Here is a 13,613-nt window from a genome sequence, read left to right as displayed (position 1 = left end):
CTTAAGGTGTTATGATTTTTGGAAAAGGCATTTAATTTTTTTGGGCCTTCCAAGTTTTCGTTTATAAAATGAGGACACTGAAATGAGGAGGTTGATCTCTATGACTCCATTTGACTTGGTCGGTCTAAGAACCTATGGCTTTGGCTTTAGTAATTTCTCATCACTTGGGTATTAATTTCCTCACAACCTAGTGCTTCTTAACATTATTTGGTCACAGACCCCTTTGGCTCTAATGAAAGTTATCTCCAGAAAAATGTACAAATACAAATACATAAAAAATTTCACACCACTTCAGCATGTAAGTGGATTAGATCATTCCTCTTGGTCTGTGATTCTGTAATTGAGATTACTGGCAGGAAGAAACAAAATAGAATGTTCAATGTAGAATAACTGAATATAAAGACAAATGATACATTCCAAACTGTCTAAAAGGTTTATTTCCAAGGGGTTAAATTTAATTTGTGAAGGTGGGATTTCTCAGATGGTGCCTATTCTCTGACAAACTCTGTAGTAAGTTTCAGAAGGAAGGAGACTGAGGTGTCCTATGTGCCCAGTCTTGTGCAAAGATCTTTCACGTGTATAATTTCATTGAATGCTTCGATAATCTTGCAAAGATCTTATTATTTCCATTTTTAGAGATGAGGAAACTACGGATCTGAGAGATGAAATGACTTGTTCTAGATCACAAACAGTTAGTGACAGAAGTGAGATTTGAACCCTATATCAAGTTGTAGAGACTTCTCTCTGGCAGGCACATAGTACCTGTTTATTGAGTATTGCTCAAACTTCAATTCACAATTAAATTTGGGAGACGTGTGATAAAATTGTGGAAACTAGATTATACAATGCTAGGGAGGAAGATGGGCAAGAGAAGGAAAACTAACATTTACTGAGTGCCTACTATGTGTCAGGTACTTTATATATCCTATTTCATTGATTCCTACCTCGTAGACTGGTCAGCATTAACAGTCTCCATCCATAAGGTAAGTGGGGCTCAGAGAGGTCAAGGTCACTCTGTCAAGGTCACTGAGCTAGTAAAATGTAGGACGGGACCAATATTTCCAGACTACTGCCCTGGTGGTTGTGCCTTCTTTTGTGTCTTTACCTCATACCCTTATTCCTTCTTCAGTGAGAGATGAGAGTATAGTGAAAAAGAATAGGCAAATCTGGATTTGATTTCTAGTACTCTACTACCTGGCTGTGTGGTTGACAAATCACTTAACCTCTGTAAGCCTAAGTTTTCTCATCTGTCAAATGAAGATAATCCTGTATCCCCATCAGTAAGAGTTACCATGAGGCTCAAATAAGATCTGAGAAAATATTTTACAAAGTGCTATATAATGCAATGGGTATTGCCATATTTATTATAAGTAGTATCACTATCATTATCTTTCCTGGAGTAAGATGACAGTACAATGTTTTGAGCTTCTTTGCTTTATTAGAAGGCCTTTGAAATGATTAGGAAAGGACTTAAAATGTTTTTGAGAAAACATCTGAGGTATCTGGGAGAATTCAGAAGCATGTGTTAAGAGGTTTTTTTTTTTTTTTTTTTTTGCATATCTTGCAAGAGAGCCAGACAAGATGATCTCTTGCAGGGAAGTGAATGGGAAAGGGTAGGATGAGAAAGTGATAATCCAGGATCCCTACCAGATCTCTTGATCAGCAGATCTTTTGTTGGAATCTTTACTACTCCAAGCAGATAATCTTTGAATGAGTGGATACTGGTTATATCACTGGCTGTTAAATCAAACAAAGAAAGAGAAATTACTTGGTGGTCTACTGACCAAAGGGCTTGTATTACAATATAGCCATATAATCCTCCACTTACACTCAGTGAATTTCAGTGTTGGAAGATGCATTAGAGATCATCTTGCTCCAGTCAAAACTTGAATGCCCTCTAAATCATTTTAATTAAATCATTAAGTATGTGTATGCACACACTTAAATTTTGAAAAATTCAGGCATACAGAAAAGTTAAAAGAATACTACAATGAACTCCTATATACCCTTCACCTAGATTCACCCACTAACATCTTGACACATTTGCTTTACCTCTCTCTACATTCTCTCAAACACACTCAATACATATTCTACATATTTTTGCTATACCCTTCAGAAGTAAGTTGCAGAGAATATGACTCCTCACCCCTAAACACTTCAGCATGTATCTCCTAGGAAGTGCTATACCATTCAAAACAGAGCCCTTTTTAATTCTGATTGTGAGTCATTTGGTGCTCACCTGACTTGGTATCTTCATGATAAATAGCAAAAGTAACTTCTGCAAACTCCAACAACTCTGCCAGGAAACAGGCTTCTCCACTGCAGTGCTGAGTTACCAAGTTACATGAGAATTCACTGTGATGGGAGAACTCAGGGCAGAAGGAACAGGCCACAGGGCGGGTTTGGCGCTGTTCTCCCTTGGGCAGGAAGGACAGATGAGTGGTGACAAAGGCATTGACCCCGACTGTGGCACTAAACTGCAGAGCAGGTTCCTGCTCAGCCAAAGCCCTGTAGGGGAGAAGGGTGGGAATGAGAAGGAGGTAATATCAGAAATCAGCTTGACTGCCTAGAAAACATCACCATTTCCACAAGGCCACCAAGAACACTAACCAGCCATGTGTTTCCTATTTAGGTTTTTGGCAATGCCACTATGTGTTTTCTTAGTAATCTCGATATCACAGTGTATGTGTATATGAGGGAGACAATAGTCATCTGCCTACTAGAGTGATACTACAAGGACACTCCATTGTACTGGTCTGGCTTCTTGCCCTTTTTTCTTGAAAGCGCAACACAGACCAAATGCGGGGCTTACAAAAAAGTGCCTGCCATCTAATCTGACTTTCCCTGTGAGTTCCCAGAGAGAAAAGCAACTGAGTTTCTTATCTATTACTCAGTCTCTCTGAGGTCTACTGAGTACCGAAATTCCAAGTCCTTCTCTGTCAATTAAACAGTAGTTAATTTAACACCATGTTTAAGAATTCTGACCCGGGCTGGGTCTTACCCACAACAGGTACTCCATTATACACAAGTTTCATGCCTCCATGGCCTTTGCACATGTTCTTCTCTTTGACCAGAATAATCTTCAGCTCTCTTGGGCATTATGATTAACTCCTACTCTTCTTTCAAGACTCAGATTAAGATATTTTGAAGGGTCTTGAATGCCACGTTGAGCAAGCAGGTTGGACCTTATCCTGTGGACCACTACCCTAAAGTGGAGTGAGTACAATCTAGGGGGTTCATAGGGTAAACTATTTGGGCATAGGAAAAAAATTATTAAAACTTTTAGAGTTGTTATCTCATATATTAAAGTTTTACTACCCTCTGGTATATTTTATAGTGTATATATTAGTGTAGTAGTACATGAAGATGACTTATACATGAATAAGTATACACATATTTAGAGAGTATGCTAAATTTTTATTTTTTTATTAATAGGAATGTAAAATTAAAATTAGGAGACCACTGCTACTGACAATGAGAAACCATCAAGAGTTTGAATATATGAGAAAACATGATTAAAAAACTGCCCTGGCATCTCACTAACACTAAGATGTTCTCAAGCAATTATTGGAAAAGTCTATTTGGAGAATTTAGTGAGGAAAAATATTAATTAGACTGAACATTTTACCAGCTACTTCAGTGTCAGATCTCACATGGAAGTAATCCCATTAGTTATTTAGCAACTATGAAGTTAAAGGTAAATAATCTGACCCTAAGTTGTAACAAGGGAAAAAGTTAAGGGCTTCCCTGGTGGCGCAGTGGGTGAGAGTCTGCCTGCCAATGCAGGGGACATGGGTTCGAGCCCTGGTCTGGGAAGATCCCACATGCCGCGGAGCAACTGGGCCCGTGAGCCACAATTACTGAGCCTGCGTGTCTGGAGCCTGTGCTCCGCAACAAGAGAGGCCGCGACAGTGAGAGGCCCGCGCACCGCGATGAAGAGTGGCCTCCGCTTGCCACAACTAGAGAAAGCCCTCGCACAGAAACGAAGACCCAACACAGCCATAAATAAATAAATAAATAAATAAAGTCTTTAAAAAAAAAAAAAAAGATAGAAGTTTCTGAGAATAAAGATGTGATTTAAAAAAAAAAAAAAATGTTAAGGAGCACTTGCCTCTTTCTTGAATTCATGTCCAAAGTGAGCTAGCCTGCCTCAGGATCGTGATCTAGTTCTCCTTACTGGGCACCTGATACGTGCTAGAACTATGCTATGTGGTGGCGGGGACAGAGAGGAGTTCAGGCAGTGTCTGTGTCTACAGGAACTCACAGCCTAGGTGAGGAAAACTCATGTATGCAGATACTTGAAACAGAGTGATATGTGCTGCAACCAAGGTGCTAACAGACAAAGGACAAAGCACCGATTCTATCTACATGTAGGAGAGACAGAGGAAGGCTGCAAAGTCTTGAAGAAAACAGAAGCTTGTTTAGAGGACAAAAGGAGGAAGAACATCCAAATTAGAGAGAAGAATGAGTGAAGACCTGAAGGAGGGAAGAGAGGGCCATGCTGTTTATATATAGAAACAGTGTTTCAGGCAGAGAAAAGAGCAAGACAAAGGCCTTGAGGGGAAAAAGAGCGTGGTGTGTTCAGAAGTAATAAGAAAGCCAGTGCCTGGAATGGAGTGAGTAGAGCAGCAACTACCAGGAAGAGAGGAGGTCATAAAGATAACGGGGTCAGATCATGTGGGGTCTTACAGCCATTTTAAAGACTCTGGCTTTTACTCTGAATGAGATGGAAAGGCATTGGTGGGTTTTAAGTAGATGTGTGTCAAGACCTGATTTAAGTTTCCATAAGATCACTGGCTTCTGTACTGAGAACAGACTAAAGGGGAATAAGCTAGAAAAATAGGAGGTGGTACTCAGAGATTGAACATGAGAGACTATAGAGGATGTGTAGTGGTGATTGGTCCTGGCATGGTTGGTGGGCATAGGGTCTGACCTTGGGAATAAGAGGGTAAGTAGGGTAGAGGATAAAATCGCTGGACAAGGTCAAGGAACTAAATCGCTAATAACAGTTAAAACAGCAAAATTTGCAAGTGATTTATTCACTTATATTCCTGTATGCTTTCTTAAGAGAAAAAGAGTAGAGTTGTGTTTAATAAACTTGAAATTGTACGCAAGAAAGTTTTACGTTATTTGGGCATCACATATCATGTGGACTGCAGTGGAGAAAGGTTTGCTTTGAGAACTGCTTTTCTAAGGTGAACTTACTTGGCTGCTGCTTGCAAACCACAGGCTCTGATAATCTGGACTGAGATGCAGACGGCTCGGGCTGCAAGAACTCCCTCCGCTGTCCTTGGAGTACATTTGTACCTTAGGCCCACATCCAGTAAACCTAAAGAATGAGGGCAAAAGGAAAAATGAAAAGAAGGTTGGTTGGAATAATCTCTGTTCTACCAAACCCCAAGTCTAGTCAGGAAGGAAGAAAGAGGATAAACACTATAATCCTGATGAACAATATGGGGCCTTAGCAGTGAAACAATCTGTGGTCAGAATCACATTATATTATTGTACTTTAGGATTAATAAAGCAGAACAGACGTCACTATTTTCACTTTATATCCAAGAAACTATGGCTCAGAGATTCAACTGCTTGCCAAAATCACATTAACTATCAGAGGCAGAACTTAATCCCAGTTATTTTTATAGAATTGAGATGGACTCTAACCTTTCTTCTTTTTTAAACCTTTAAAAGGTTTTTGCACTCATATATTTCTGTCACCCTCCTACTACCACCACCTTAAACACCTTCACATGCCATCTTTTTATAAAAATTCTCCTATCACATTCCAGGGAAAGCTTTAAGGAACAATAGAACAAGCTGATCAGTGAGGGTCAGGAGGAACAACTCAATCTTAATCATAGCAAGATAAAACCTTTTGTTTGGGCAGATACTCTACAGTAAGAATGAACAGTAATTTGATTTAGAAGGCTAATTCTAGTTATTCATGATGTATTTGGAGGGTGGGTCATCCAGATGGAACCATTAGGATATAATTCAAAACTCCAAATTCTAACTAATCTCTTCTAACTTTAAATCCTGACTTCTTCCTCCCTCACAGTGAATTCCCAGTTCATGTTGACTATATTCTTCCAATCCTACATCATGTTGCCTTAGAATAATAATTCTCTGAGTACATCTATATGATACTTAGGTTTTATGCCATGAGGGCTTATCAAATACTTGCTGAAGTTAGAGGTGAGATGAGACAAGCAACATTTATATACAGAGTCTACATAACTATGAATTTTCTAAAATTATATGCAAAATTTGCAGTGTATATTCTACACTCATTTTCTAAGAGAAGGTGTCTCCTAGTTTTTATCAGATTCTTAAAAGGGTAAGTACCACAAAATGTGAAGAATCACTAATTTAGAGAGAAAATGGATATTTATATATACTAGGGAAAGATAAACTAGTCTTCAATTACCTGATGATTGGTTCCTTAGTTCATTCCTATTCTCAAGCCTGGGGGTTAAAGGGAGATTAAAGGTCTGCATTCCCACATCCTCACGGCGCTGCATGGTTACAGTGGCACAGATCCTCGATAATGGCAAGGTTCCTCTGGCGACCATCTGGTCTCTCACATTAGGATAATAGTACCTGTAAGCCACAAAAGCACAAGCTGTCAGTTGAAAGAATAAGGTGGATGAATGATTCACTCTGCCCCAGGGATCAGCTTTCAGTATCTAGTTATCTTTGGCGCCTGATTGTTCTGTATTTCTGGTATACAGCTGTGGCTGTGTCTGGCTGGATTTACTGTCCATTACTTGGACGAAGAACCCCATAAATTATACCCTGTGTTCAAGACAAAGCCCAGCTTCTCACAGGTTTTCTGTTTGAGGAATCTGCATCTGGCTTGGCCCTTTGGGAGTAGCCACTCCTGAGAGCATCCATCCTGCAGCACAAGTGGTTCTAAGTAGTGCAGTTCCAATCTCTTCTATGGCTTCAGGCCCATGCCCCTCAAATCTGAAGGGGCGATGAGGATCTGTTAGTACCTACTCTATTTCCTCCTCACGTTAAAATTATTTTAGTTGGTTTATTGGGGGTGAGGATGCAAAGGGGGAGGTTAAACATCTGTATTCATGCCATTATCTTTCCTGGAAATCTGCCGAAGTCTGTGCCATGAGTGGAATTATATTTTACAAAGGCCACTCTTCTGGTGGTGGGAAGAACTGATTACAAGAAACGATTCTAGAAGTGGGGAGACCAGTTAAGAGGGTATTACAATAATTTAGGCATGATATAGTGAGGGCCTGAACTATATAAGGCAGAAAGAGAAGCAGAAAAAAGGTGACTGATACATTTAAGTGACAGTAGGAGATAAAACTAAAACTTCTCTTCCAAATGTAAGTAATGGTTAGAAATATGAGATACAACTGCTCCCAAGAGCCTAATAACTGAACAGATTTCAGTAAAATCTGGACAAGAGTCATTATCAAACCTAAATAATATTAAACAGGGCAGAAGGGGGCTCTTTGCTTGCTTATAATTCAACCTGGGCTAATTAAGGGAAGGATGCTCTGTGACTGTGCACTTCCTTCCTAGGCACAGGCATGGGTTCTCCACACTGTACCTGCACCAGATTTCAAACTGGACTCCACCTCCAGGTACAAGCCCATGTGCAGAGAAGGCACCGAGTAGGAGCCTTTGCACTGGAATTTCAGCTGGCAACAGGAGAGAGTGACGGTGCTCACTATTAAAGATGGGGTCTGGAACGCAGAGTGTGGTTGCAGATCTGAAAGGCTTCAGAGTGAATCCTTTGGAAAAGAAAAGCAGTTCAGAATAATCCAACACATCATTTAGTGTTTTACAGGGACTTCCCTGGTGGTCCAGTGGTTAAGAATCCGCCTTCCAACGCAGAGGACGTGGGTTCGATCCCTGGTTGGGGAACTAAGATCCCACATGCCGTGGGGCAACTAAGCCCACGCACTGCCAACTATTGAGCCCATGCACCACAACTAGAGAGCCCGCATGCCGCAACTACAGAGCCTGCATGCCCTGGAACCTGCAGACCACAACTAGAGAGAAGCCCACATACTGCAACCCAAGATCCCGCAAGCTGCATCTAAGACCGGACGCAGCCTAAATAAATAAATAAATAAATAAATAAATAAATAAAAGAAGTGTTTTATATGCAGTTTTACAGTATGTTAATATCCAGTATTGTTCAATTTTGTCCTCACAATACTCCTGTAAAGAAAACAAAGTAGGTATTATTTCTCCTACTACACAGATGAGGATATGATACCTTGATGTTACATGTCAACTCAAAGGTCTTAGAGCTAGTAGGTCACAGACCTGGAACCGGAATCTGTATCTTCTGACTGTATTACTCCTACCAAGGTCCATTTCCCTAGCAGCTCTGGTCCCCTGAGATGCCATGGTAATACAGAAGAGATTCCTTTGTTGGTAGACAACGTGTAAGAGTTCCAACTTCTTCACTTCCTTACCAACACTTATTAGTCTTATTTTTTAAAAAAAATTATAGCCATCTCAGTGAGTGTGAAGTGGTATCTTGTGGTGGTTTCAATCTTTATCCCCCAAATGACCAATGATGTTAAGCATCTTTTCATGTACTTATTGACCATTTGTATATCTTTAGGGAAGTGTCCATTCAGATCCTTCGCCCATTTTTAAATTGAGTTGTCTTTTCATTACTGATTTGTAGGAGTTCTTTATATCAATATATCCTAGATACAAGTCCATTATTTGAACCTCAAAACCAATACTGGCAGCACTTTCACGGTTATTCAAGAACATGCTCAGAATAGCAGAAAATTTGAGTCACCCAACTTGCTCATTCCCAGCTGAGATCAAACAAGGTGACACTCTGTCTTCTTGTTTTAGCTCTCAGAGATGGCCAGAGGATCAGATGGCAAGGGACAGTGCAATGTAGTGCAGGGGCTCTGGCTCTGGGGCCGGTTGGACAGGGTTTGAATGCCAACCTTGGCACTTGGTAGTGGGGAGGCCTCAGTCACTAACACTCTGAACCTTGTTTTCTCTTCTGTAAAATAAAGAAAATAGAATCTATGAGGATGAATTGTTTTAGGATTTAAGATTATGATCTATGTGAGATATGTATATGTACATATTTCCCCCAGGAGCAATGGTTTGGTATTCTCTTAATTCAGTGCTCTTGATGACTTTATAGAATATAACTACAGTGGATAATGAGAATCAACTGTATGTTAATAGATGATAAGAGTGAGTAGGCATGTAAATGATATAAAATGAGACAAAATGTAAATAACTGATGGACCTAGGTAAAGGGTATACAGAAGTTCTTTGTACTATTTTTGTAACTTTTCCATAAATTTGAAATCAAATCAAAATAAAATTAAAAAACAATTTAAGAAAAGTAAAAACTCAGGTTATCTCCTGTACTGCCCAGGTAAGGCTGGAAATACTGAGGAACATAAAACTGACTCAGGAAAAAAAATCCCTAAGCATACTCAATAAAAGAGCCACACAAGAATAAGAAAGCCTAATCTCCCAAACCTACCATTTTCAAGGAACTCAGGTCCTTTCAGCACACTGGGTTGAGAGTCTTGAACTGGAAAGTAGTACTGGACATAACAATCTGCTTCTCCCCAGACTGTTGCCTGAAGAGGGGCGAGCCCTTTAATCTTGTCTATAAGGAGTTCAAAGTGGTGCTCCATCAATCCATTTCCTTGGTCCCCTGCCTATTAAATGAAACAGAGATACTGGGGAGCTTTAAAGAGTAATTTGTATAGCGTATTCATGCTTCTCTATGAAGTCTGAGAACAGATGAAGAAATAAGCATAATTGGCTGATACTAAAACAGATACTTAATTTTCACTGTGTATAAATCTCACAACTGTTCACTGTAATCAGATCAGGCAGGACTTACTCTAGGCTGTGAGACTGGGTCAATATTAGGAAATCCATAAATGTAAGAGAGTGCACTAATAGAGGAAGGAAAAAAAGTGACTATCTCAATACGGCTAAAAAGGCATTTGATAAAATTTAATCAGATGTTCCTGATTCTTCGTACACTAAAAACAGAAGGCTATTTCCTTAATAGGATAAAGAACACATATTTGAAACAAGTTTTCATTTACTTTATTATTATTATTATTTTTTTGGCCATGCCACATGGCATGTGGATCTTCCCTGACCAGGGATCAAACCCGTGCCCCCTGCATTGGGAGCGTGGAGTCTTAACCACTGGACCACCAGGGAAGTCCTTAATTATTATTTCTAATGAAGTTAGGAATAACACTGAGACTGTTTATTAATGGGGAGGGAGTGAATACACTGTTACTGAAGGCACTTCTACTACTAATATGATAAATATATAATAGAAAAAGTTTAGAGTTCATAACAAATAAATAACCAAAAAAAAAAAACAAAACAAAAACAAACCCAATAACCTACTAATAGGTATTTTCTTAATAGTTCTTTCTCTGCTAGAGACATTAAATTTGTCATTCAGATTAAAAAACATAACATACTTAAATGGTGTGGACACTGAGACTTGGCTATACTAATAAAGACATCAAATGTAAGACAGAGGAGGACATGATACAGTGGACTTAAAGAGTCAGAAGACCTGTGTCTGAACACCAATTCTCCCATTCTCAGCTGTGTGACCTTGGACGAGTAACATAACCTCTTTGATTCTGTTTCATCACCTAAAAAAGAGAATGACAATGACCTACCTCATGTAGTTGTTAGGGGAATAAACATGATAAAGTATGTCAATGTGCTTTCTCAACTGAACAGCACTGTACAGAACAAATAACTTTTAAGTTATTAGTAGAAAAGCAAGGAACTTCACTTTAACTTTCCAACATGGATTTGGTCAAGAAACAGAATATTTTGCTGGTTTACATTTGGGATCACTCTTCATCTCCATCCCCATTTTTTCCCCCAGATTACCTTTTCTTTTTTTTTCATTGAGACTATTTTTTTAGAGCAGATTCATGTTCACTTCAATTTTTTTAAAAAGGCAATTAAGTTAGTAAATTAGAGGATTAAGATCTGGTTGTCCAATTACATTTTCTTTATAAATTCAAGGAGCTCAGAGGGACACAGGTATCCATTTAAACAAAGAAAGAAAAATACCAATGATTCTTTTGAGCTACAGCAAGCATTGAAGTGCAAGTATGTTCTTTTGTTGAGCCTTTCACTATTGAAATAAGAATTTGGGGCAATGGTTTCATTAAAACACGCAAGATAAAATGAGATTACGGTGCTTGAAATTTGCTAAGAGAGTAGATGTTAAGTGTCCTCACCAAACACACACAAAAGGTAACTAGATAAAATGATGGATATGTTAATTAGCTTGACTGTGATAATCATTTCACAGCATATGCATGTTATCAAAACATCACCTTTTAAGCCTTAAAATAAGATTATGTTTTTTGTAAACAATCAAGTGTTTAGTCACTACCATAGCAACAGATGCTACAGATGGCTGGTCCAGGAAATGGGCTGGCCTGGGGTTGAAGGGAGGAAGTGTTCCTTCTTCATTCTTTAATCTTTGCAGTGCTATTATCTGATCTGAAGAACCCATAGCTAAAAAGACTCGAAGACTCCCATTTTGGTGGCCTGAGAACACATCAATCACAGGCATGTAGCTGTCGACAGCAACAACTGGATATTGAGCGTCAAGCAGCAGGCGAGAAATCTTGGGATCTCTAAAGGGAGAGAAATTGTGCACGAGTAAGTAACAATCATCAATCATGTCATAGAGTTGCTTCATTTCTTACTTGGCTTGTTTTCTCAGTTTGTTAAAATGGATCTACAGGGACTTCCCTGGTGGCGCAGTGGTTAAGAATCCGCCTGCCAATGCAGGGGACACGGGTTCGAGCCCTGGTCCGGGAAGATCCCATATGCTGTGGAGCAACTCAGCCCATGCGCCACAACTACTGAGGCTGTGCTCTAGAGCCTGCGAGCCACAACTACTGAAGTCCGTGCGCCTAGAACCCGTGCTCCACAACAAGAGAAGCTACTGCAATAAGAAGCACGCGCACCGCAACGAAAAGTAGCCCCTGCTCGCTGCAACTAGAGAAAGCCTGCGTGCAGCAACGAAGACCCAACACAGCCAAAAATAAATAAATAAAATATAAAAAAAAAATTTTAAAAAACCAAAGGAAACAGTATACCAATTCCTCAAAAAAAATTAAAAAAAAAAAAAGGATCTACAACTAGAAAAGTAATGGTGGTTCAAATAAAAAATATGATTCTATCCATAATCCATCAAACAAAAATGACCAGGCAGATAAGTTCTAAACTCAGCAATTTGACAGGTGGGGGGAATGTGTCTAACTTACTCTGTATCATCATGGCCCCAAGGCTTGCTGAATAGCATTATTCTAGAGGTAGGCAGTGTGGTCAGCTAGAAAAAGTATAGATTTTAGAGTCTGGCAGATAAGATTTGAGTAATATTACAAATAATATCGGCCATTTACTGAGTACTTACTATGTGGTAAGCACTTTACAATGTTTCTATAATCCTTCTAACACAGCAAAGGTTGCTATTATCCACTATTCACAGATGAGAAAAAAGTCCAAGAGCTCTTCATTACACCATGCTGAACCTCAGATCTGCCTCTTACTTGCTCTATGACTCTAAGTAATCAATATAAGTTTTAAAAGTCTGTTTCCACATCTGTAAAATGTAGGTAATAAAACTTCCATCAAAGGGCTGTTGTTAGGACTAAACAGAGATAACAAATATAAAATACCAACATGATAAGTGCTTAGTAATTGATAGTTATTACCGCTTTATGCTCTCTCGGCAATGAATGGGGCCTAAGGAAATGAGAAGGAAAGGGGAATACCAGACCAAACTAATACTACAACAAAAAAGGGGAAAAAGCCAAAAGCTTACAGCTGACAATGACATCCATGATTCCAGCAGCACTCCTTAGCCTGACCAGGCTTCCCAACGTTACCATCATATAAGTACTTAACGGTTCACTGAAGGCTTACCCGTTTATTTTCTCAATGGATCCTCACAACTGCTCCAAGAGGGAGATAGGAGATCTGTCATCACCCTCATTTTACAGATGATGAAAACAAAGCCAGAGAGGCTGACATCTCCAAGTTAAATAAGTTTCCTCATTTGTATAATGGGGATAATGACAATACTTCCTGGGGTTATAGAAAGGCTCACATCACAGTGAGCCACAGTGAGACAGTGCCCACAACAGTGCTCTTTGCAAAATGTAAAATACAGCATTTAAAACACAGAACCATGAGAAGGCTGTTAGGAAAGAGGTCAGTTCTAAAATAATTAAAAATCACTACCTTGAAACAAAAAATGAACAGTCTGTACTGAGGATAGAAATAATCTTCAGATAAATCAATACCCCATCTAGGTTTTGAGTAGTGATAAGTGAGGTACAGCAATCAAATCTGAAGGTCTAAGAAACAATGCTCAGTACAGAAATCTTGCAAATGGCTGATGTGAACAATACTAACTGAAGTTTGGAACAGAGAGATACACCATCAGTTTTTTGAGGTGATAACTTGGCAGTTGAGTTTCTTGGTGAGGAGAGTGGACTACAGAGCCAGACTCTCTGGGTTCTAACCCTGGTTCCACTACTTACAATATATATGACAAGTTATTTAACTTCCCTGTGCCT

The 13,613-nt window shown here is 39.3% G+C and overlaps 1 protein-coding gene across 1 annotated transcript in view; it reads right to left on the bottom strand.

Annotated features, from left to right (window-relative positions):
• C2CD3 (C2 domain containing 3 centriole elongation regulator) overlaps window positions 1-13,613 on the bottom strand; it is a 125,838-nt gene that overhangs the window by 52,350 nt on the left and 59,875 nt on the right. The window contains exons 16-22 of the mRNA XM_059930825.1: window positions 11,414-11,660; window positions 9,500-9,680; window positions 7,571-7,754; window positions 6,425-6,597; window positions 5,206-5,329; window positions 2,240-2,508; window positions 1,648-1,737 (exon numbers count right to left, since the gene is read on the bottom strand). Of these exons, the coding sequence (XP_059786808.1) occupies window positions 1,648-1,737; window positions 2,240-2,508; window positions 5,206-5,329; window positions 6,425-6,597; window positions 7,571-7,754; window positions 9,500-9,680; window positions 11,414-11,660 (1,268 nt within the window). The remainder of the gene's footprint in view (window positions 1-1,647; window positions 1,738-2,239; window positions 2,509-5,205; window positions 5,330-6,424; window positions 6,598-7,570; window positions 7,755-9,499; window positions 9,681-11,413; window positions 11,661-13,613) is intronic.

The sequence above is a fragment of the Balaenoptera ricei genome, chromosome 8, assembly GCF_028023285.1.
Source record: "Balaenoptera ricei isolate mBalRic1 chromosome 8, mBalRic1.hap2, whole genome shotgun sequence".
NCBI lineage: Eukaryota > Metazoa > Chordata > Mammalia > Artiodactyla > Balaenopteridae > Balaenoptera > Balaenoptera ricei.
The sequence above is the reverse complement of the archived record's forward strand: the minus strand, read 5'-3'. Positions and strand labels throughout refer to the sequence as shown.